The sequence below is a fragment of the Diachasma alloeum genome, unplaced genomic scaffold, assembly GCF_001412515.2.
Source record: "Diachasma alloeum isolate Michigan unplaced genomic scaffold, Dall2.0 Dall_scaffold_00212, whole genome shotgun sequence".
In the NCBI taxonomy this organism is placed as follows: Eukaryota; Metazoa; Arthropoda; class Insecta; order Hymenoptera; family Braconidae; genus Diachasma; species Diachasma alloeum.
In genome coordinates, this window is record NW_021680377.1 from 1,098,113 (window position 1) to 1,122,439 (window position 24,327).

General features: G+C 39.0%; 1 protein-coding gene across 3 annotated transcripts in view; it reads left to right on the plus strand.

Annotated features, from left to right (window-relative positions):
• LOC107036905 (glutamate receptor ionotropic, kainate 2) overlaps positions 1-24,327 on the plus strand; it is a 71,713-nt gene that overhangs the window by 16,140 nt on the left and 31,246 nt on the right. For all 3 annotated transcript variants that reach the window (XR_001460797.1, XM_015255155.1, XM_015255156.1), the window contains exons 3-7: positions 6,737-6,898; positions 14,818-15,069; positions 22,354-22,529; positions 23,232-23,285; positions 23,393-23,557. Coding sequence is in view for 2 of the 3 variants with exons in the window: in XM_015255155.1 (XP_015110641.1) it covers positions 6,737-6,898; positions 14,818-15,069; positions 22,354-22,529; positions 23,232-23,285; positions 23,393-23,557 (809 nt within the window). In the remaining variant the exon portion in view is untranslated. The remainder of the gene's footprint in view (positions 1-6,736; positions 6,899-14,817; positions 15,070-22,353; positions 22,530-23,231; positions 23,286-23,392; positions 23,558-24,327) is intronic.

The window sequence follows — 24,327 nt, forward strand, 5'->3', positions numbered from 1 at the left end:
CAGATCTATATAATCGATCTTCAACGTATGAAAATGGGAAACTCACAGTAGTCTCTCCTTAAAAATGAAATATGAATATTCATTTTTTTCTATAAATTATTTGATGAGACAAACCGCAGCTTGAAGTGAAAAAAAATCGTTGATGTCTTCTTTATTCACTGAAAAATTCATGAAATTCCTAAAACCAAAAAACGTGAGCAACGTTTTAAAAGCTACAAATGTGGAAACACAGACACTTCACACGAACTCTTGTTCCATCGGTAGAAACTGGACACTGAGAAAAAATTCATTTTATATGCTGACACGTTTTCATTCCGAGATATTTCGGCGCACTATCAATTTCACGTTGTCGAACGGATGTGATTCGTTTTTCAAATGGGTTTTTTTTAGGCCGATCGCCAGCACTGGGGCAGCGGGAATCTTTTTTCCTTTTGTTTCCTCTTTCCGGTATTTTTACGAGCCCGGCTCGGGGCTGTCCCCTGACGAATTGAATGATCCGTGACGATATAAACAGGGAAATATGTCGATCGATGCGGTATTCATGAGGCGGGAAAGCTCGATTTCGTCCGTTTTCAGAGGTTAAACGAGAGGTCTTCCTCCTTCGAGTGAAAAAGTGATTGAAGGAATTTTAAATCTTTTACTTTTATTTTTTATTTATTCTATTTTTCATTTCATTCGTCGGGAGACAAATGCCGAGGGATTTGTCAATTGCTTTTTTTATTACTTCATCTCGCGGGGGACGGGATGAAATACTTGTGGGGAATTTACTTTCGAGATTTGAATTCTGAATCGAACGAATCGGGCACATGGACTCGATAATCGCATTATTATTACTTCGTTTTGTGATATTGGCGGAGCCCCCGTGGGGGAGTTAGTCTTTGAACGGAGAAATCCTTCTTCTGCGGACGATCGGACGAACGCATGTCTAGAACGTCCACTGGGGGTTTTGAAATGAGCGGTTTAACATCAGGATTTCCCGTTTCCATCGGAAGTATTGAGAATTCGCAGCGATTTCACAACTGTTATATTCTTAAAAATGAAAATTGTTGCATAAAAATTGAAGTTTCGGGAAAAAAAATAATAAAATTGCCGGTTTCAGTGGCAGTTTACTGAAATTCCAACTTTTTCAGCAGAAAAAAAATGAGAATCGCAATTCTCTTGGAATTCCAGTGAAACTACATCTCAAATTTTGCTAAATTTTTAAAACAATGTAATATTTTTCTTCCATTATTACAACCCAATTTTCTCACTGTCCCCTGTTTTCCCCCCGCGCATGACCTCGCTACTCTCGAAATCAGATTTCAAATGAATTTCCGATAAATCAACAGTGCACTAATGAATATTTGTGTACGTGGGGATAAAGTACACAAAAAACAATTTACGAATGATAAATCACGTGTTTATACGTGAAAGTCATTGATGCAAATACCGACACAGTCCTACACAGCTGTATTTTGGTTTTGATCGGGTGACTGAGTGCACCCACAGGACAAACCGTACACGAGTGTCACAGGGTTGCGCGTGATAGTTAATGAGTTCAATTTTCGTGTTTTCGTTCACCGCCCATTGAATACCGGAGTATTGGACAGGTGTAAATTTCCCAGTGTGATGGTGGCCAGCGGGGTTTTTCCAAATTCGGGGGAATATTTATTTCGAAAAAGGGGTAATTAAGTGATTTACGGGGGGAGAGTCTAACGAGATCCATTAGGTTAATAAATTAGCTGTTGTATGAGTGGCAGTTGCTGTGACTATAAATGCTTGGCTGTTCATGAATAATAAATTCTCATGTTGAAATTCATCGTGAACATCTCATCTCTCGATATTATGAAAATTTAAATTGATTTTTTGTGATAAAAATTTGGTAGTTGAAATTAAGGGTCATGAGCGAAAACAAAATAAAATAAAACTGAAACCACAAAACGCTAATAAAATATATAAATTGGGTGATGGGTAGATAAATGTTCAGTCAAATTTCATCGAATGACATGAAAAAGAATGACAAAACCATAAAGAAACGAGTTCACCCCAAAAGTCACCGAAAGCCACTTTAAAATAAAATAAAATGAAACGAAACGTTGCCCCGGGGCTTATCAGTAATGCCCGATATACAGGCAGATGCAGTTGGGGGAGTGCGACCCAGAAACCATTTGGCACTAAACTTACAGCTAGATGTACGGCCTCTTTATCAGATCGAATTAGGGTTGCGTGAATTGAGTTAGGTGAAGAGCTGCGATATTGACGGAATCATTTCTCCCTGCTTCCTGTCCCTCTCGCTCGTTCCTGTCCCTGTATAACCACCGTACAACCTGATTTACGACCCTGACACGGCACGTCGCACATTTCAGTTACCCCTTCTCCCTCCACTCTTCCTCCGCTGGGTGCAATTCCGCACTCCAACGTCGAGATATGCAATTCAATTCTGGGGAAACTCGAAACGTTCAAGTTGTGTATCATTTTTCATTTTTTTTTCAATCGCCCCTCGTTAGACAGTTGATCTGCATGGCGCGCAGCAAATTGTTATTTTTGAATTCGAGAATTTCAGCTAGAAATTTTTTTTTTTTTGGAACAACTGATCATTTCCGTTGTTCTGCCGAAAAATTATTTTTTCCTGAATAATAAAATGATAAGACGATTGGCAAAACTAAATAATTTCAAGGGGACAATTTTTTTGGGGTAATCACAACGAAAATTCAATTTTTGTGATGAAATTGTGCCAAATCCCGGAAATTTTTGTCGTATTTAATTTCCACTGAAATTTCAGGAAATTCTGACATTGAAAAATCAAATATTCCATCAATTTTCGGTTCAAGTGATTTGAAAATCAATAAAATACTTAATTTTTCAGTTAAATTATTCCGTGAAAATTAAAAAAAAATCTGAAAAATTCGGGAAAAATTTAAAATTCATGTAATTTTGTTTCTCAATCTTCATGTTCCGTGAATTTTACCTAAAACTTGAAATTTCATAACCATTTTCCCCCTAAATCTGTTTCAATGTCACTCTCATGAGAATTGCTCTCAAATTTTCCCCGAAATTTCAAAAAATTCCCAACAGTCCGGCAAAGCTATTTTTTCCCTCAATGTATTCTCGAATGAAACACTCTTAACTCTGCCTTCCTCACTCCCCACGATACAGAGATGCGTCTGCGCGAGACAGGTGATATCTTGAGAATCTAACATGTATAAGCTCTCCTCGAAGTGCCTTTCATTCTAGTCAGGTAGTTCGTATCGATTTCCATGTGAAGTACGTTGAAAATCGAGAATACTTCGAGCTACTCCGGCGGCTCGATGTACACCCGAGAATTCTGCATTAAGGAGTCATACATTTTATTCAAAGTTTGTGTTTAAGATTCTTGGAGGAGTGACGGGACCAACTTCTCGGGAAAATTTATTTACCCTTCGGTGTTTGATCACTGCAATTTCTTAGCCGAAGAAACTCCATCATTTCATTCCCTCACACACCAAATAAAACAAAAAATACCGAACTTCCACGCAATTTTTTTTTAAGAAATCCCCTCAAGTAATGAATCATAAAGTCCTATTTTCGACGTTAAATTTTCTCTCGGCGCATCTGAAAGTTCCGAATGCCAACTTGAGCTTGAATAATTCACCGGATTAACAATTCACATTGGAATACTGAATTTTCCACCCCGAGTCTCAACTCTGACCCTGCGATACTATTTTTCACACCTCTGGGCATGTGCCCATGAATGAAATACACTTTTCTCCCTTCCAAGAATATTCCAAGAAGTTCTCGGCTAGTCGTTGCGTCAACTACATTCAGAAAGAAAGTTGCCATTGACTCTCTCCTCCCCATTTTGCTCTATGTAAATGCGGTCTTTTCCGCGGGAGGAAGCCGCTAATAACGCAACGCCCATGCAGCCGAAACCAAGTTTATTAAAACCACGTAATTGATTTATTATTATTCATGAATGCCAGACTTTTCCTAATTTCTCATTCCACTGTTTCCGTGTTTGAACGAGTCCACTGGGGCCACTGATAAATTCCGATTATTCGGCGACAATTTGCATGACCCAAATCTCTTGTTAATTAGTGGATTACTTCGTTCGGAATTTATTGTTTCTTATTACGAAACCGGTCGGATCAATTTTCAAGCAATTTGGGTTGACTAAATTTCCATGATTGCTGAATTTGTCAGTTTATTTCGTTATTGAGTGTTGTTCATTCCCCGATATTTCTCGTTTATTTTGATGATTAAATTGTGAACTGAATATTTATTGCAATTTAATTTTGAAAATTTAGTGAAAAATAATATATTGTAAAAATCCACAATTTTCAATTTCTATTCTATTAAATTCTCCTCTTATAAATCATCGTAGCCCTCAAAATAATCTATAACACTCACTTCCCTGAATTAATTATTGAATCACTTCATCTCACGCATTTTGATTTCCACCGAGACTTGAAATAAGTTTTCCAATTACATGCCATCCATTGCCTCAGCATCTTTCCTGAATTCGGGGAGTCACTGCCTCAGCAGAGTTCGTTCGTCTCTGCAACCCCCGAAGGAAAATGAAACTCGGGTGACAGAAACTACCGAATCTTCCAGGAGAAGGGAAAACGAAGGAACTGAGCAGTTTAATTCGCCCGGAGATACTGCCAAATATATTATTCATTGTCCTATGCACTCGTTCTCATTTTTAAAAATCAAGTAGAAATGTGGACAAGAGGAGAAACACTATATCATTTTTATTTCGGCAAAAACCGAATAATTTTGCATTTTTTTAATTTTTCGGATTGATATCACGACAAAAAATGAATAAAACTTACTAAAAAACAAAAAGAAGTTCTAAAATTGTGATAATCGATCCCCGAACGGTCCCAGTAAAACCAATATTTCCATAAATTCATTGAGATTTGTCCCCAGAAGTCCCTCACTCCCTCCTTCAACACTCAATACTCGATTTGCCGAGTGTTCTGCATAAAGTAAACGCCGTAGCCCAGACTGGAGGCAAAAAAAACGTGACGAGAGTGAAATAACTGCAGCGAGAATGAATGCAGTGGGGCACGATACCCAGTGGAAAACAGAGAGGGAAGATGAAAGACCAGAGAGACAGAAAGTGAGGTGGGGGGCGAATGAAAAGCGAATTTCTTTTCCACTTCTTGGCTCGAGTGCAAAGAAAATTTTCTTCAGGATTCATGCTGCGACGACGAGGTAGTCCGCAAGACGAATGAAGTTAGTCGTTACTACTTCGAACAGTCAAGTATTCAAGAGGGTAGATATGTTCACTGCCGCCAGCCAACTGTCTCGTTATCCTCGACGATTTTAAAATCCATTACGGCAGGAAATTTCGGAGGAAAATATCGCGTCGAGTGATAATTTCTCGGTTTTTGGGGGGAATGTTATTATTTTGGTGGATTTGTCGGGAGCTGTTGGTGAATTTAATTGGGGATGAGGATTTTTTGAAATTTGTATTCAGGATTCCTCGATTAATTAATAAATTCTATGAAATTCTATTTCATATTTTTATTTCTATTTGATGATTTTATTTCCGATAATTAATTAATGGAATTTCACAGAATTTATCAATTCGTTGACAGGAAAAAATTAATTGAAGGTTTTTTAATCAATTAATTAATTAAGAAAGCCTCAATGGTAATCAACTTCTCCACCAAAAAATCCTAATGAATTATTCCATTTCAAAACACCAAAATTCATCAATTCTTCAAATCTATCGCTTTAAAAAAGATTTAAGTCACTCATAAAATTCTCCGAAACTCGCATTAACCATCCCACTAAATTAAACCCCTTAAACCCCGCATTTTAATATCAAACCCCCGATAAACCAAATTCAACAATAACCTTTAAACCACTGCAAATGAATTTTTGACCAAAAATTATTCAGGATTTACGACGCTAGCTCCTACGTACAGCGGACCATTGGTGTCCCGCTGGGCGCCCATGACATGTTGGTTACAACGCTGTTTACGAGGCATTAGCGTGATTAATCTCAACGACCCCCAAATCCGCTGGATAAACCCCTCCTCCGCCTTCTGGATCCTCCGGGGGATAGTCCAAGACTCTCGGCCAAATGGCACCCGTGATAGCCCCGAAGTATCACGAAGTATCAAGGGATGAGGCTGGTGAACACCCAAAACTTGTTGGAGTCTGTCTCATCTATCACCCGAATTTCGGAAACAAAACTGTTTCCTTCCTTTTGAGATTGTTCTCAACCTTTCAAATTCTCTGAAAGAATCACTAAAAATACAGCAGACTCCTGAGTCGGTTTTTCTAGGCCGGACAGCTATGAATGAGCCATCGGCTCAAGGCTGTGTGTCACCCACATGTGCTTCGAAAAATGTCGGGAGTAGATAAATACCCTCCGAGCAACTTCAGATTGAAATATTCATTATGAATGAGACGTCCTGTCATCTCCCTCTGCCCAGCGCGTCCAAAACACTCCGGACACCCCTGACTCCAAGTTTTTCATCCCCAAACCCAGCGACAAAGTTGAATTGCGGAAATCCGCGGATAATTGATATTGTAGCCTCTCGAAGTTCTGCAGCATTGACCGCAACCGTCAGCAATTAGTAAATGTCCGGTGTGCACTTGACACTGTTGAACAACCGCAAGAGATACTCCATCTCCTCGTAATTCCATCCTGAGTGCTCTTTGTCACAGCAATCCATTCAACAGCGAGGGCTTTAGCATTATCGGGGAAAACGAGAGACTTGTTCATCGAGTATTTGCCGTTGAAAATTTACCTTGCTTCCAGGTGCCATATTCACTCATGACCAAAAGGATAGCAGCACAGAGCTGGCCTTCAAGTATGCCGTTTACAAGATCAACAAGGACAAGGTCATACTGCCAAAGACAAATTTGGTTTACGACATTCAGTACGTGCCCAAAGATGACTCGTTTCACGCGTCCAAAAAAGGTGAGTGGAAACTATTTCTGAAAATTATTAACAGAAAACAATTATTTTTGATCAGTAGAAGAAGTACTTGTACCCTCGATCGGCAGATGTGGTACTTCACCCAAGGACACAATGTACTTGGTACGAGTATTTTTAAAACTTTTCAACAGTGAACTTCCCCCAGGTACCGGTTTGCACCGCAAGCAAAAAATGTCATACAACGCAGCGATTTCCATTGGTCTTTTTGTTACGAAAAAATGTATTCGGAATGAGTGGAAGAATAGTTCACGTAATAATGCGGTGATCCAGATGAATCTACCTGAAAACTTGGGTATTTCTTTAACGATTACAATAACTCTTCTCACTAAACACAAATGTCTTGCCTCGCAATTCGTTATAATCCGGATCTCCTCGAGTATTGCGAGGGCGTAGGGCTGGCGAGCCCACTAAGAGCCAGAGAAATTTATCGGTATAGCGGGTAACCAGCCAGGTAATACTCCAGCCCTCGGCTCGCAATTCTCACCTCAGTGGCTCTATATCATGCCGGGTTATTCAACAATCCAAGATTACAGACACTCTGAAAACGCGCCAGACACCTTTTTCCAGAGCTCCAGTGTCAATAACCGAAGACGAAAAAATAACAAGAAAATAACGGTGAATGAGTGCAGCGAGGGGGAGAACTTTCTCCGGTTGATAATAACGAAATTGCCCGTCCGGGATTTTATGGATTTTTCACTTCATCTTTACGGTAATTTCATCTTCATTCCCTTCGCCAGTAAAAATCGGAAATGATACCCCTTTGATCGTGAAATCCGTAGTTGAGCGAAGGATTATCAGAATGAGGGGGGAAATGGATGAAAGGGAAGAGCAGAATAAGCTGTTAAACTTTACCTAGTGATTCTTTCTAATGACATTGCAATGGAAAAAGTAGTCTTAAAGACGTCTTAATTTAAGATATTAGACACAAACATGTGTCTTATCGGCTACTTTCGAGGGGTCTAAAAAATTTGGAACGGAAAATGTCTTGAGGTCTTAATTTTTCTTTTGTTTCAATTTCTGTTTGACTTCAATAACGTTTTCGTTTTTTTCTCGTGTTTCAATCTCTCTGACTCTCTCTCTTTCTGGCTTTCTAACTGAATTGACGAATCGTTTGAATTTTATGACGAAATGATCGCAAAGGATAAGGAGTTAAAAAGAGGATGAATTAATTATGGAAAAAGTCATAGGAAAGGATTGAAAAGGGTTGAGAAGGAGATAAATGAAATTAATACAAAAAAAAATCAAAACGTCAAGACATTTTCCGTTGAAGAAAATTTTCTTCCTAATGTCTAGAATGCATGGGTTGACGCCTCAATTGAAGCCCCTAAAAATGGCTCTAATTTGCCCACAAAAATAAAGTACATTCTGAAAATAATTAGCATTGCTAGAAAGTACAAAAATCCTCCAATACCTGTTGAAGGATCGCCCCATGTCCCTCCAAAACTCTCCAACTCTGATGAACAAACGTAAAAGTGACAAATTTCCAAGACACGTAAATGCCCCACTGAGAGGACAGGAATCCCCGCCTCCTTCACCCACAAGACGCATGTGTTTTCGGACCCGAGTTTCACAAGTGTGCCAAAACTCCTTGGAAAGTTATTCACAAGGGTACGAGGAACTACCCAAGAAGGCTTAAGCCACAGTGTAATAGTCTGTAAGGAACATTCACCCAAATTGTAGACTCGAAACGAGTTAGCATCGATATATCTATACCCACGACAATGGAAACCGGCGGAAGGGGGGGGGGCTGGCATTTGGCTTTGCTGATAGGCGACATTACTTCTAACGAGGTTCACCGGAATGACGAGAGATAAGCGGAGAAAAACTTGTCCTAAAATGCTTGAAAACATGTGCTCACTCCTGCGGAAAACTACCAGCTCAAGTTGAAGGAGTCGCCATTCTCGGAATGTATTCCATCAGATTAGTTGCTTGCATCATTCATTGGGTTTGGTATTCTCGGGGTCACCTGGGGTATTGATTAAAGCCCTTGCGAAGGTCTGAAAGCATCTCAGAAACCAATTGTAGAAAGAAATGGATTGGTGGAATTGGTTGAATGAAATTAATGTTTTTTGATGATGGACAAACAGTTTGGAAGGGCCTTTGTACAGCTGAAGAAATCTTGTCATGTTGAAGACAATCTTTAGCATCCTAGGGGTAATATTGAAATGTACCCATGAGACGAGGAAGAATCAATCAGATTGAAATCATTCTTGACTGATGTCAACATTTTTCGCCTTGAACGAGCTGTGACCCGTCCTTCGAAGCTATGTTTAGGTCGAGGAGTTTATTGTTTAGCCGTTGCAGTTATTAGCTAGAGAGGCCCTCGGCAGAAAAGAAAGATAAGAGGCATCCGCTCTAGGTCAGCGTTGGGAATTTCAGACTTCTGCTCCATATTAGCCTGGATTATGCTGTATGTACTTTAAATTTTGGGTGAAATGAAGACTAAAGACTTTAAATGCAAGAAGAACGGGCGCATAACTGCTTCTGGTCTTCTGCGGATGCCCTCGAACACTAAATCCTATGGATTTGTGGTCTGATGAGATTTTACGCTATTACCACTGTTGGTGAACCGCCCGCATGCCCACGACCCCTCGGCCAGCCCAATATGCCTTTCGTTGCATTTCTTTGATGATAAGGACGAGAGTGTGCACTTCTCAATGGCCTCGACACCATCAACTCTGCAAGCACTCGACCGAGAAAAATCTCGAACGTGTGAGAAGATGCAATCTTCATTCTTAAATTGGACAACAAAGGCTCTTTATTGGATAGACGGTTTATCAGGGTCAGGGTCTAGGAGATTCCTAAGGAGGGAAGTGTCCCGTCAGCTGAACTGACTTGAAACGGTCACACCTGAACGATCTGTAAAGCTAAATTTGAGGTGCTCTTGAGGTAGACATCATTGGATCCTACTGGACTTCAAGGATTGCCTCGCCAGGACCTTAAAGAGACCTCATCAGCCAGATGGAGTCTTCCATTCTGGACTGGGGTTATTTTTTTATCGTGGGCCTCATGAAACGTGAGTTCAATGCCAAGTGAAACTCCGCGTAATTTGATTCAGTCCGGAGACCAGAGATTTAACGGCCAATTAGTTTGATTGAACGAACACCGGGCGAGTGTTGTTGTGGAGGGGCGTTTCACTCCAGTCATGAGCATCAAAGGATTCAATGGAGGAAAGGGGCGTTTTAACCAGTTTCAGATGTCGTACTAACTTTATTGACTAATTTAAGCCCACTTGCTGGCCTTGTGATTGATCAAGAGTCCTCATTTTCGTGATGAATGCTTCATGAAGTGAATCAATAGAGCGAGAAGAGGAAAAAATGCGGCGAATATTCGTTTTTCAAGGGAAATTTCAATTAAAATGAAGGGGTTGAACTGATGATCACCTAGTTATCCTCATTTCAATTGTGGAAATGCGAACAACAGAACTTGAAAGCTGTTTTTAATTGTTGATAGTTTCTATCTGCTTATTCCTGGCGGAACGAAATAATAGTGGAAGTACCTGTAAAACTCACCAGACTTTTGATTATAAGGAAGTTCATTTTCACCTCGGCAAATAGTACGGCAGTTAGACGCTGGTGAGTGCCAGCCAAGCAGCATCCAACAGTCGTTGTCGTCTCTACCAAAGGCGCCTTATTTCCGGTATCCTTCAGGCAACTCAATTCGAGGAGAAACTTTTTCTCTACCTCCACGTTGTTCGACGTTCTCAGATTACAGAAGAAAAGTTGATAAAGAAATTTGAAAAGAGATGAAGATTATCCAGAAACTGACAGATTCTTCTCCGAGTCCAAAGGCAATAATTCTGAGATGGGAATTATTGATTCAGATAGTTTATTATTCTAGAAAAACCACTGTCTGAAATTGAGACGTCTTGAAGACAGCAGTTTCTAGTGTTGATTTTCGAAGTTGATGACCAATTGGAGAAAAATTATGCTCTGATGTCCGCGAATTGAAGCTAAACGTCGCTCGATGTCTCCAAAGACCGAAAAATATTCTGTTGGCACTGGCCTCCGTCTCCATTGTCCCAATGAGAAAGACTCATGACTCAACCCTCATAAATTTATCTTTCAACGACTAGCCGAGGGAAAAAATGTACATTTTCTGCTTGCGCAGGGACGAAAGTATTCCGAGACTTTATATTGCCAAACATCGTCGTCCTCCTCCTTCGAAGGATCCAACTCATATTGAAATACTTTTTCCAGTGTAGCAAACAAAAATTGGGAAAAATCCATGATAACGTGTAATGGATTCTCAAGTTTATTGACCATAGGGGGTTGTGTGTGCACCAGAATGCCCGTATATAGGCACATGTGGGGATGTGTACGGGGAAACTATAGAAAACTCAGGCAATACACTTTACGTAACCGACACTGGTACGTTACGGTGTAATTCTACTTTGCCGCGGTGGATCCTGAGCTTGCAATTTTACCGTCGAGCGATTGGAAACACAGCGGGAGCTCTCGATAAATGTGTATCTCATTTTTTAACTTAAAAAAATACAGAGGGATATCAAAAATTTAATTTAAAACCATCTCTTCTTACTCTTGTTTTATTACTCACCGAGTGGAAGGGATAACTCTGCAAACGTTTATTATAAATTTTATTTCCCATAAAAATAGTGATAAACTGCTCGTGTACCACTCGATGAAAAAGTGAAAGGTAAAATTCCCTTTAAAAGCTACCCTCGAGGATGAAGGAGGAGAGGGAGTGAGTGGAAAGTGAAGAAAAGTCCTTTAAGAGCTTCGAGAAACCCTCGAAAACGAGTGCCTCCGGCTCTCATACGGCAATGCACTCTTGTTATCTCGTTTATCATGAGGATGTTCGATCGATTTCTCTGGAGGTAGGGTTTTACCCCCCTTTTTTCGACGCTCATTTTTCCAGTCGCAAATGAGGGAGAGAAACTGACGCGTGTCGGGACAAATTTATCTCGTGCTCGTCAAATTTTGGGAGTTCCCGGGGCACGGGCTTATGACAAATCTCTCTGGTTAGTTCAAGTTGGGAATACTGTCGATGTTTCGGGGGTGAAATATTGCCCGGTGATCCTTCTCGCTTTCGGTTCAAAGGATCAACGAATGTGAATTTATTTTTTTAGTGTGGGAACGTGGTAATTCGGAATATGAGAAAAACTATGACGGGGTGGATGAAAAAATACGGCTGACGAAATTAAAATATGATGGAGTCCGTTGGAAAAATTACTGTTGAACGTAGTCAAAATTGAGAGGCGGTGGAGTAGAAAATGGTAGCATAAAAGTTAAATTTTCAATTGACACGAGTAAAATACCGGGAATACGTCTTGGCAAAGATTATCGCAATTCGGCGGTTAAAGAGATTAACTCTCCTATTTATCTCGAGACATCCGCCATCAGCCGTGAAAAGTTTTTTGCGTCTCGACGCCGTAAACAAATCCAACCCAACTCTCACCGTTCCCTGTGATGCTGGCGCGCTTCCATGCCCCCAGTCTGTTTTATCCACCACTTTTATTTTTTTTCACGTTTTTTATTCGCCAGTCTCTTCGTTTTTTTCCGTTTTATCACCCCATTGCCTTCATTCCCCCTTTATGCTACTGGTATACAATGACCGTGGTTCACCCAGTTGTAATACTAGGCAGTTATAATAATTCATAGAAGGAACAAAAGGGGTTTAATCGATATGAGACTGTCGTAAAATCGGGAAAAAATTATTATCGAAAAAATTTTGCAATTTACATTTCAAATGAGAATTGACGAGAATAATACTCCGCTGTTGAGGAACTATTGTTTTTTTTGTGTGGGGGTCTGTACCAAAAGGAATGATTTATCGAAATTCAATGGATTCACTCAATTTTTCATTTGCAGTTTTATTTTCTTCAAATCGACCTTTTTTTCAATGTAAAGACATCTTTTATTCTGAATGAATCAATTGTTTTGCATGGCATTCAAATATTTTTATTTGCATGAATATCGATATCAGATACAGAATAAAAATGAAGGAATCGCAAAAAAAATACATTCACCAAGAAAAAGGGAAATTTGCATTTGGGTTTCGCATAAACCCGAAATCTCTTACCTAGACCGAAATTTAATGAGCTATTTCCATTCGATCTACGTGACGTAACATTCGCAATATCTCTGCTATCGGAGTGTCCCGATCGGACGCAGGCTTTTCCGGCGGCTCGCCGGCATGAATTTGAATTCAGGCGGAGTAACACGAAGAGATGGTGGAGAAAGGGCGAGAGAGAGAGGGAGTTGTGCTCACACGTAGCTATAATCGGTCGGAATCCGGGCAACGGCACCTTCCGGGATTAACCTCTTAGCTACGATACCGATAAACATAGAATTGTTGAATCCCACTGTACATTTATCCTGTTTAGAGATGCCCATGAGAGCCGGTAGGCTGAAACTAGCGATAATACGTGACGGTGAATGGAGTCGATGGACTTTGATGCGCAGAAATAAGAGGGATTTCAGTCTATACAATTTATATTTCTAAACCCAATACTGCATTTTACGTTTCATATATTTTTTATTATTTTTAAATGTTTTTATTTCATATTCTGTACAAATCTCTGGAGACTAATTGTGACTAGGGGTCAGTTTTCAATAAATATCTCGGGATCTAAGGCGAATAGCAAAATTTTTCTCATGACCTTTTTTGCAGAATTCATTAAGAGCTACAAAAAATTTTTTTATGAAAATTTCGCTATCTCCCTTACATTCGGAGATATTTCTCGAAAACTCCGCTAAGAACTTGATTATTTTGAAGAGTTTTATCGCTGCGCTATGGAAATTATTTTTTATTTTTTTTCAAAAAATTATTTAAACTAAAAATCTAGACATTCAGTCCCAAATTACGATAAATTTTCAATTAACTAAAAATTCAAGAACATGTTTACAGAATTTTCCTGATTTCTACTAATTTTCAGGAAAAAATTGAAGTTAAATTTACAATTCTTATCGAATTTCCCATGAAATTCTGAATTTTCAATGATGAAATTCCTTGAAATTTCAGCGTTATTAAAATGTGATAAAAATTTCCGAAAAATGTGCTGGGAATTGCAATCAGTAATGGATCCACTTGTTTGTAAACTTCAAAAACCTGTTTTCCCCGCGCAGTGATGAACAGATAAACCAATGAAACAGAACCGTGTGCCAAGTATCCATAGCAGGGTGCAATGAAATACTGCTGAATGAGGCCTAACGACCCTTACAATCCACTGAGATAACCCTGTTGAAGCGGACGTTACAACACCCCCCGCAACCCATTGACTCCCCTCGAGTGTAATCTCAAAGGAGTTAACCCAATATCCCTGGTGCACGCCTTCATGTACACTGGGCGAGAAGCTCTCAACGTGTGCATCAGAGTTATCAAAACCCGAATACTTGAAAACATTTTCCATCCCCCTAAACTCTCTATTATTACAGTAATAATTCTCCCTCGCAACTTCGTATTTATACGATTACCGGCGAGTTTCGAGTGCATTTCTGGGGACTAGAATTTAATGGGATTTCACGTTAACGTTGAAAGGGCGGTGGGTTAAACTGTGATGATGTAATGGGTATTAAATACTGTTTTATTGCGCTGGTGAATCCCTCACTAAAGCCGAAGTGTCAGATGTTGGATTTTTCCATGGGGAAAGTCGACTTTCGCCAAAATCGAATTTTTCCACCGAGTGAAAGTCGATTCTGTACTTTCTGGCCCGCCTAATGCCACTGAGACCCTCACTTGCCCCAGAAATGCAGAAATAAAAAAAAATTTTTTTTTCCCCCGGAGCCAAAGTCGTGGTCACGAACCGCAATGTTCGACGGCTCCATTAGGGCACAATTGGGAAATTTTAAGGGCGATAACCACCTTGAATTGATTAATTTTCCGGCACTCTCGTTGATTCCTCATTGTTCTGTGGTCACTCATGCGCAGCTATTTTACAGCCTGTCAACAGGTCAAATTTGGCGTACAAGCTGTGTTTGGACCGTCAGATCCTATTCTCGGTCAGCACATTCACAGTATCTGCGACGCGCTGGACATACCGCATCTGGAGGTCAGGCTGGACCTGGACGCGGAGGCGAAAGAATTCAGCATAAATCTGCATCCCGCACAAACGTTACTCAATTCTGCCTATCAGGACGTTATGTTTTTCCTCAATTGGACGAAAGTTGCCATTATTTACGAAGATGATTATGGTGAGTTGATAAAAAAACTTGTTGTTCGTATTATTTTTTTTTATTGACAATATTTAAGGCCCAACAAATTGATGAGACGACCATCAATCATTGTTCCTTAAATATTACGAGAACTTAAACTTTACATTGATTAAAATAATAAAATAATTGATCACATGGAATTGTCAATTTTGTATTGGGTAAATAATACTAAATTTCATTAAAAGGAATTTCAATTAACCGAATAATCGTCGATCTTCCTAACTAAATTTATAATTATCTGTTTTGGAAAAACAGTAGGAGAAGTAGTGTCTGAAGTTAAGACATCACATTCTTCCACTTTTTCAAGTCATTTTTAGAGTCTCAAATTAAGAAATTATGACATGCATTAGCACATAAGAAGTCTCGAAGACACAAATTTTTACAATCACCTTTTAATTTATCGTTCGATTTCTAAAAAAAAAAAGTTCCTGAAAACGAATTGAACTCCTCCTCTTGTCCCCCGCATCAATCCAAAACATAACTCATTAGAACATTCCTCGTAAGAGTTTCCGTCGCTATTTCCGCGCTGAAAATCCGATTACTCCCAGCACTTTGCTAATTGTTTCTTCGTCACCGCAGGATTAACTCCCATCCACGCTCCGCGGCCCGAACAATATTATTCCAATTTTATCGATTGATCCGGAGGGAGGGAGCACTCGAGACACTCCTCCCCCATATTTCTTCGCCCCCACCCCCTCCCCTTCCCCCAAGGAACGAGAAAATGTCGGGGGGAACGCGGAGTTTTCCCGGGAATGCGGTTTTAATAAATGCCGGAGTGAAAAAGAGGGGAGAAATGGGACTGGATGAAGACGCTCCACTTGAGAGTTGAGATATTCGTGTTCTCCGTGTCTTCATTATTCTCTTTTTCTTCGGATCCCATGGATCAAACTTCGAAATGCATATTCATTTAAACATACAAAGAGAAACGTTGGATACAAATTATTTACACTGGGGAAAAAATTACTTTTGCCGAGGAATTATTTTCTTGGGAGGAGAATTTATTTTTTGAGGAGCGTAAAAAATACATCTATAAATGGAAAAATTATCCTCCTGTACTTATTCATGACGATTTCCCCTGTAATCTCATGATAAATGAAAAATGCGTGGAAATTATTCTCAACTGGTATTACGGGAACGACAAAATAATCTCCGCGGTAATGACATCAATACTTTCCTATGCATTTTTAGTAAAAGTTTCAACAGATTTTCTTTGGATGCGGGAGCAGGAGAATAGAATAGAGGGATCTATTTTTCATCAACGTCACTTGCAAAGACTCGGCGGAAGCTTTTCTGTGGGTGAAAGGGATGGTGATGTATATACGTAGCTCGTTAAGTTTTCACGAGACTGGAACTGTCGTTAGATACCCGAGGAGCTTGGACTTATTTATGGACTCAGATTACTGTTATTACGGATTGATTGATGACTTTCGATGGGTGATAAATTGTTGGAGATATTTTCTCAGAGTTAAATGGCATTTATTGGGGGTTGTTATTAATGTACTGGGGTTTCTCGCTTTAAATCAATAATTTTCGAAGGATTTAATGCCGAGGGAATGATTTATTTGTTCGTCATAAGGGATTTTGTTCTCAAATTCAGTTATTTTATTTTATTTTGCCTAGTGAATAAACAAAATTAAACATTAGTTTTATTTATTTTATATATTTATTTATTGTTTATTATAATTTTATTTATTATAATTAATTTCGACATGTTTAAGCAAATAAATGAATAAATGAATGAATGAATTTTTTCGTTTATCATTTTATTCATCTTTTACTTCGTTTTTTCATTTCCATTGGAGTAAAGTTTAATTAAAGTTTCGCTGGAGTTTTTGGAAAAATATCGGAAGATCCTCTTCAGTTGATAGTTTCATTTCGGAAGTGAATTTCCATCCTAAGAGGGCACGAAGGGAATCACGTACATGTCGATTAAAACGTCCGCCCAACCGCGGAACTGCCTCCACTCCACCCTTCCATCGTTCTAAATTTACGAGGTCTCCAGTGCGAATCGCGTATTTCTCGGTTCACGAGGTCCTTCCTACTGGGGATATCCTGCGTACACCAACCGAGACTTGTCCGACTTGTTCTCCAGTCCCGACACGATCTACTGGAATCTCTCTGTTCTTTCTCCCCTGGCTTTTTGTCGCCGCAGTTGAATCCTCTTTTTGGTGGACGTGAAGGCGATCTTTCGGGGTTTCTTAATTCTGCTTTTCGAGGAGAGTCACTTCATTAAGGAAGATGTAATGACAATTGGATTTTTTCACACTGCGTTCGATCATTGAGAAATAATTAATGAAACCCGAGAAAAAAAAATAATTTAAAAGTTTTTTTTCTATATTTTTTATTTTTTTTATTTCTTTCGCAAAAATTGAATTGAGATATTAAATTTCCTTCTATCAAGTTGATTAATTTCCCTCAAATATTCTCACGCGGAACATATCGTTTTTCGGCTGAGCAATTTATTTTATTTTTCATTTCAATTTTTCCGCTTAATTTTTTACTTTATTGCATTTGGAAGAACAAATGCAAAAAAAAATGAAAAATCATAATTTTAAAACGAAAGATTCTGAAGTCATTCACCGAATTTCCCTGATGACTCTGAAATCCCCTAATTCCACTGATTCCCAAAGCCCATCAATTTATTTACAACCCCTCAACCTCGAAAATTACTTTTTCCAATCGAGTCTCCTTGACGAGTCACCGGAAACTTCCCTCGTCCCACTTACTGTCGCCTGTTACTCCAAAATTTCATGCCCCCAAGTACACCACAAGTGCCGCCGTAAACCAACTTTTTAACTCTCGTAAAAACCTCGAAAATTTATTAGTCGAGTGTGACGAAATGGCGTTTGCCTTCTTCCCTCTGTAAACAGTGGGGAAAAAAAACTCGCGGCAGAATAGGAGATACTGTGTGCACTGTAGTCGCACGGATGATTCGATTTATTTATTTGATCCCCTCGGCAAGTTTCACGAGTATCCAGCAGCCACGTATGTGCGCACACCAGCGTCCCCGTGGGTATTTGCTCGGTTGCTGAATCCTCGAGGTCTTACTCCCACCCGCAGCTCCGCCGGGCGCATATGTATTTTCACCACCCAAATCCGATTTTCGCGATTCCCAGGAGGCGAGGAGAATTATTTTCGTCATTCTCCCCCCCCCCCTTTTTTTTCACCGAGTTCTTTTTTCTCCGCGAGAGATTGTTTCATAAATAATTCAGGGATTGATCTCTTCAATTCGGATGCTCGGAGAAACGTAATTTGGATCTTTATTTTAAGAAAGTAGGAAGAAGTATCCGAGATTGGATATTATTCATGAGGATGAGCGTCTCATTGCTGGAGATTTCATTAAAAAATCCCTTTTCGGTGTTTCAATGGGAATATCTGAGAGCATTTGCGGGGGGAAAGGATCTTAATTTTTTTGCGAGAGAGAAAAAAATACGCGTTTGACTCCAATAGTACTTTTCATTTCATTTTTTTATTCGTTCTAATAATCTTTTTAGTGAGAATTAATAAAATCATATAATTTTATTAAAAATGGTTCATTCATATGAAATTAATAATTCATCAATTCCCAATAAACATTTACCCACTATAAAACCTATTCATTCCATTCGAACAAATAATTTTTCGGGATATGACATCTGAAACTCCTCAATTTCAACTGATCCGTCATTCCGCGTCTGTCTCTCCGGCACCTATCGGATATTATTCATGAGGATGAAGATCTTACGGCTGCGGATTTAGTGAAAAGAAATCCTCTCCCACAGTTTCAATGAAGAATACCGGGGCGAGATTGCCAAGACAGCTTCTCGCACTTTCCAAGCCAATTCCCTTCATAATATTGTAATCCCCGCCGCGAAATAATACAGACATAATTCGCCGATAATCCGAGTGCATCTGTATTCGATATCCGGTCGTGTGCTGTCCCAACACGACGCGTATGTCGTTCGCAGCGCCAAGAAGAGTGACCCCCATGGAAAAATATATAAAAAATATATATAATATAGGCCAATTTAATATATTCTTCGAATGTATTTTATATAAATACAAAAACCATTATTATATTTTACTGGAAAGAATTATTATTATTATTATTATTATTATTATTATTATTATTATTATTACAGGTATATATGTATACTACTGTATATCGCCACAACGATATCAAACATATCATTAATAAATATTTGATTTATGCGGTGGTTTTATATATATTTTTTATTTATATTTATATTTACATATGAAACATGTATAAATTTATATTTTATATAACTTTTATATATAAATCAGGCCAATTCCATACATAAAATATATAATTTTCAGAATATATATTTTTCCGCATAGAGAATTAAATTCATAATGCATTCTGGGGAGCAGTTTTCCTCGCACACAATGATAAACTTTGTCAGCCCCCGCAGTTGCCCCACGCACGACTGATATTCAGTTATTGTGGTGGAGCGAAGAGGGCCCGTCGATATTACTGCCGAATTCTTCGGCGGGAACGTGTGGCCGATACCCGAGTCCTAGAATTGCCGTCTTTATGGGGCTTTTTCCCTCGGTCACATGACCCCAGGACCATCTCCTACATCTTTTTATATGTCGTACTTATGCCCCAGGAATTACCAATGAGTTTTTCCATCCGCCATTATCGTTCATTGTCGACGATTCCAGCGGAACAACTCTTCAACTCTGGGGGCTGAACTGCTGGAAATTCTTTGAAATTTAGGCGATGGATGGAGTTGTGGATTTTAATTCAGTTTTAGAGTTAATAGTTCATGTATGGGGGAAATTAAATATTATGTTCAAGTGAATTTTCAATTGATTCAAAAATTCAGATGAATAGTTGAATTTTTTTTTATTTCCAACAATTTTCGTTGTTATGTGGCCCTGAAAATGTTAATTTTATTGAATTTTAAAGTGATTGATATTCATTTTAAAAAATTTCACTTGAAATTTCAGAAATAATTTCACAAAAATGTCCGTTTATACTTTTTTTAGCAGTAGCTGAACTTGATCCCTCAATTCGTTCATTTTAATTCAATTTAATTCAATTTAAAGTCAAATACTTCATCGAAAACTCCAGAATTTCACTAATTTCTCAGTAATAAAATATATAGAATTTTCATGTGAATGAGTCCTCGCTCCAAACCTCAACATTTTTCACTTTAAATTTCAGTAATAAAAAACGGACCGTGTCCTCACAGTGTCAGTATGCATTAAAAAAAATACATACTTATATAAACAATTGTTTTTTCCTCTCCATTAAAAATAAATTATGTTTTCGTTTTTTTTAACACCGGAGCAATTAATTCGTTTGACCAAAAAATCCCCAGAAGGTTCTAAATCCGAGTGAAAGAGCTAATACGTCACCGGCAATGCCAAAACAAATACGTCATCAACGTGAATTCCCGCGAATGTGAATTTCCCCTCGACATTTGCCACCAGAAAATGTCCCCAGAGAAATTATCCACCTTCCGGGCTGTGCGCGACCGACTTTAGTATTTTTTTTCACCTCCTTATTCTATCCGCCGTCCTCGTTTCTACGGAGCAAACAGACGATTCAGCCAATTATATCGTACGTCCTCCTTAGCACAGGAATCCTGACACAGCTGGATTTATCGGATTTTCCCGATGCGTTTATTTTTATTTATCGTCCCTCTGTTGCCCGATTCGACAGCGCTTCCTTCACTTTTTTAAATTCCTCCTTGCGACCGATGAATGTCGATAGCACGGAGAAATATAATTGGACGATACATCAAACTCGGCGGGAGGGGGAGGGCTTTTATTATTTCTCGTCTATTCATTTCAATGGAGTGCAAGTTGTCGATGCTGAGTGTCACATTGTGTATCTGAAAATTGACGAATAGAGCGGCGCACGCGGCAATGAGCTGGAAAACTGGCGCGATGATGCATCGATTGGCGGAATTAGTGTGTACTTTGGGAGACTGACAAATACATGAGCTTATAAATCGATGCGGGAGTGGAAACTAACGGCAATCCTCTAATTACCAATTACTGGATTGCAGTGGATATGGGCTTTACGTCTCATTGCCAGTGAGTTGGTTACGATCTATTCATTTCAGCGGTCTTTGGGGGATTTTCGCGCTTTACGCTGACAGACAAAACAACGTATTTTCACAGAACTAATTTTTGAGTCGAATTTAGCAGCTCGAGGTGAACGCGAATAGTTTAACGTGAGGGGGGAATTTAGTGGCTGAAGAAATTGCTATTTTTGTGTGAGGAGATGGAGTTGGTGGAATAAAATTGAAATTTCAGGAACAGTTGATTATTTATTTTTAGGAGAGTGACGTTAAATGATTTTTAAAGGGAAAAAATCATGAAATTCCTGATTTTTTAACCGCATTGAAATGAACATTCGTTAAGCTATTCGAATTTTCAATGAAATCTTGAATTTTTTTAAGGCGAATTCCCTTCAATTTTCAATTAATTTATTTCTACTCATTTTCGGGGAATCATTGAACTAAAATTTACAGTTCTCACTGATTTTTTCATGAAATTATGAATTTTCAATTACGAAATTCTTTGAAATTCTTCAGAAAAATTCTAAACAACTTATTCTGGTGATCCAATCTCCTTCTCTCTCCCCCCACCATTAGAATATGAGACCAACGCTGTTGCTCCCAAGACAATATCCCACCCCCTCCCCCCGCAGTAATCGAACTTTCACAAAACTTAAATCCACCGGCGCTGCAATTCCCCGTCGGGCAACTCCGGTGGACACCGATTAACAGTACCTCCAGAAGTGCCACTGGAGACTATCACTTCGGCGGATTTCGATCACACCAGAGTCCAAAAAAGCAATGAAGCAGTTGGGTATTGTCCACCTTTGCCTTCACGCCGATGTCGGAAACAGCGAAATCGTTGTCGTGAATCCCTCCGAGGTCTCTCCTCCCCCATTGGCTCGTGGGCCAAGGGGTCACGCCGGAAGAGACGTCTGCGAAGAGTTGAAGTCGAGAGATCGAAGAGTGGAAGACCCACAAGTCGAGATGATACCTTGATTACTCAGTCACCCACCCACGTAGTATCGATTTCATCGGTGTCGTTCACAGGTTTCCTTTTCCATTTAACGATCCTTCCACCCCACACTACATTCCCCCTGTATCCACTGTTGTACGAGGCGAAATACGACCATAAAACCTTTTTTTTTTTCACGACCCCACGGTGTAAGCGAGAGGCACGGGCCGAAGGTAAACTGCCCCCTCTCTTTATTACGTTTTTTTATTTCAGCCTCGTTTTTTACGGTTACAGGTCTGCTGAAGCTCAGGGACTTGGTGAAAACACCCAAGTCGCCGGACCTTGAGGTACACCTGAGACAAGCAGATCCTGATTCATACGGACGAGTTCTGAGTGATATCAAGAGTAAAGAGATTAGAAATTTTATTGTTGACACTAAACCTGAACACATGCAGCATTTTTTACGAATGGTTTGTTAATTGTATTATCTTTAATTACAGTGGGAAAAGTAGAGTCTGGGATTAAGACTTTAGTGCATTTTTTTGAGGGCATTTCTTTTTTCAGAAACCTTATTGTTTTAAAACCCCATTAGCCTTATTCTGACCCTCGTGACGCTTATACTGACCCTTATAATGCTATTCCGACCCTTGCTACCCTTATTTGGAACCTCATGGCACTGATTTGACCCTTGCGACCTTTATTCTGAGCCTCATGACCCTGATTTTGACCTTTGTGACTCTTAATTTTAAAGTCTTAATTTCGAGTACCAAATTTTTATCAATTTGGGTTTTTATAATACAGAGACGAATTGTTTACTTATGAATTATTTATACAAAATGCTCCTAATTTTCAAAAATTCCATTTCTTAAATGATTTCATCAACCTTCCTCCAAAAGTAAACTTTCTAATTTTTTTTCAGATTTTTAATATGTTTTCTAACGGTTCAATATTGAGATTCAAATTCAGACCTGCAAAGTTTAAATAATAAAATCATTGTAAGTCGCCCGGAAACTTGGGGTGAAATGTGGCTCAAATAAAAGCTCTTATGTTCGACTACGAGAGTAGAAAAGCATTTCGCTGGAGAAAAAATGGCCAAAGTACTTGGATATTCTTAAATTTCCTATAAATCAAGATTGTTGCCCCATTGAATTTTTTTTCATTGTGCATTTCAGATAATTCAAATGCAAATGAACGATTACAAGTACCACTACCTCTTCACAACTTTTGTAAGTACCGGCGGGAGAGTTGACAATCCTAAGTGGAAATAAATGACACAACCGTAGGGTATTGTTGAAAAACCCATTGAATTCCAATTTATTCGTTCTGCTCCCAGGATATTGAAACGTTCGATCTCGAGGATTTCAAGTACAATTTTGTCAACATCACTGCCTTTCGATTAGTCGACGCTGACGACATTGGAGTCAGGGGAATACTGAGAGACATGGAGCGCTTCCAGCCAGCCGGAAACACTGTGCTCAATAAATCACGTGTTATTCAGGTGAGACGAGACGTTAAACCTTTTCATGACATTATACTGTTCATCGTAATGCTCGTGTACGTGTTTGCATTTGTCTGCTGGGGTGGGGTAAATTGCATTAATTTACTCGGCATTAATTATTCAATTCTCTCAGCACTGCATTTTCTCGGATTGCGCGACTGCGAGAATTTCGTCGGTGACAAGTTCACGTAGTTTATGATTAATTTATTAGTTTATTTTAGAAGTGACTGGCGGTATTAGTCGAAGAATAACAATTATTGAGGCTTTTTGAATTTTTTATCATTTTCTCATCTCCTGACACGAAAATAATAATAAATAATATAATGCGCAAGTGAATAAATGAATGACAAAATGAACAGCAGCGAAAACCCACCGAGAGCAACAATGATGTAATTAAAATTTAATGAAAATAAAAACAGAAAAAAAACAAAAAGCAAAAGTATAAATAATACTTTTTTTAACTTTTTCATTATTATACTTTATGTTTATTTAATCAGTCCTGTTACTGATCGTGTGTCTGAGTGAAATAAAAATGAAAAATGCAATCAAAATGAAAATGAAAGAAACGGCGCATTCAATAGAGCGCTTCGTGTTTCATTCTCTTATTTATATTTTCTCATTCTATTTTTGCTCGAGCTAAACGACCGAGTTTGCCCGAGGGGTGAGGTGGGGGTTGAGCGGAAGAAAAAGTGCGACCACAATCAGCGAGAACAGTGAAAAAACTAGCTGGTTAAACTGAAGGGAAAAAACTGGAAAATAAAAAAGCGAGT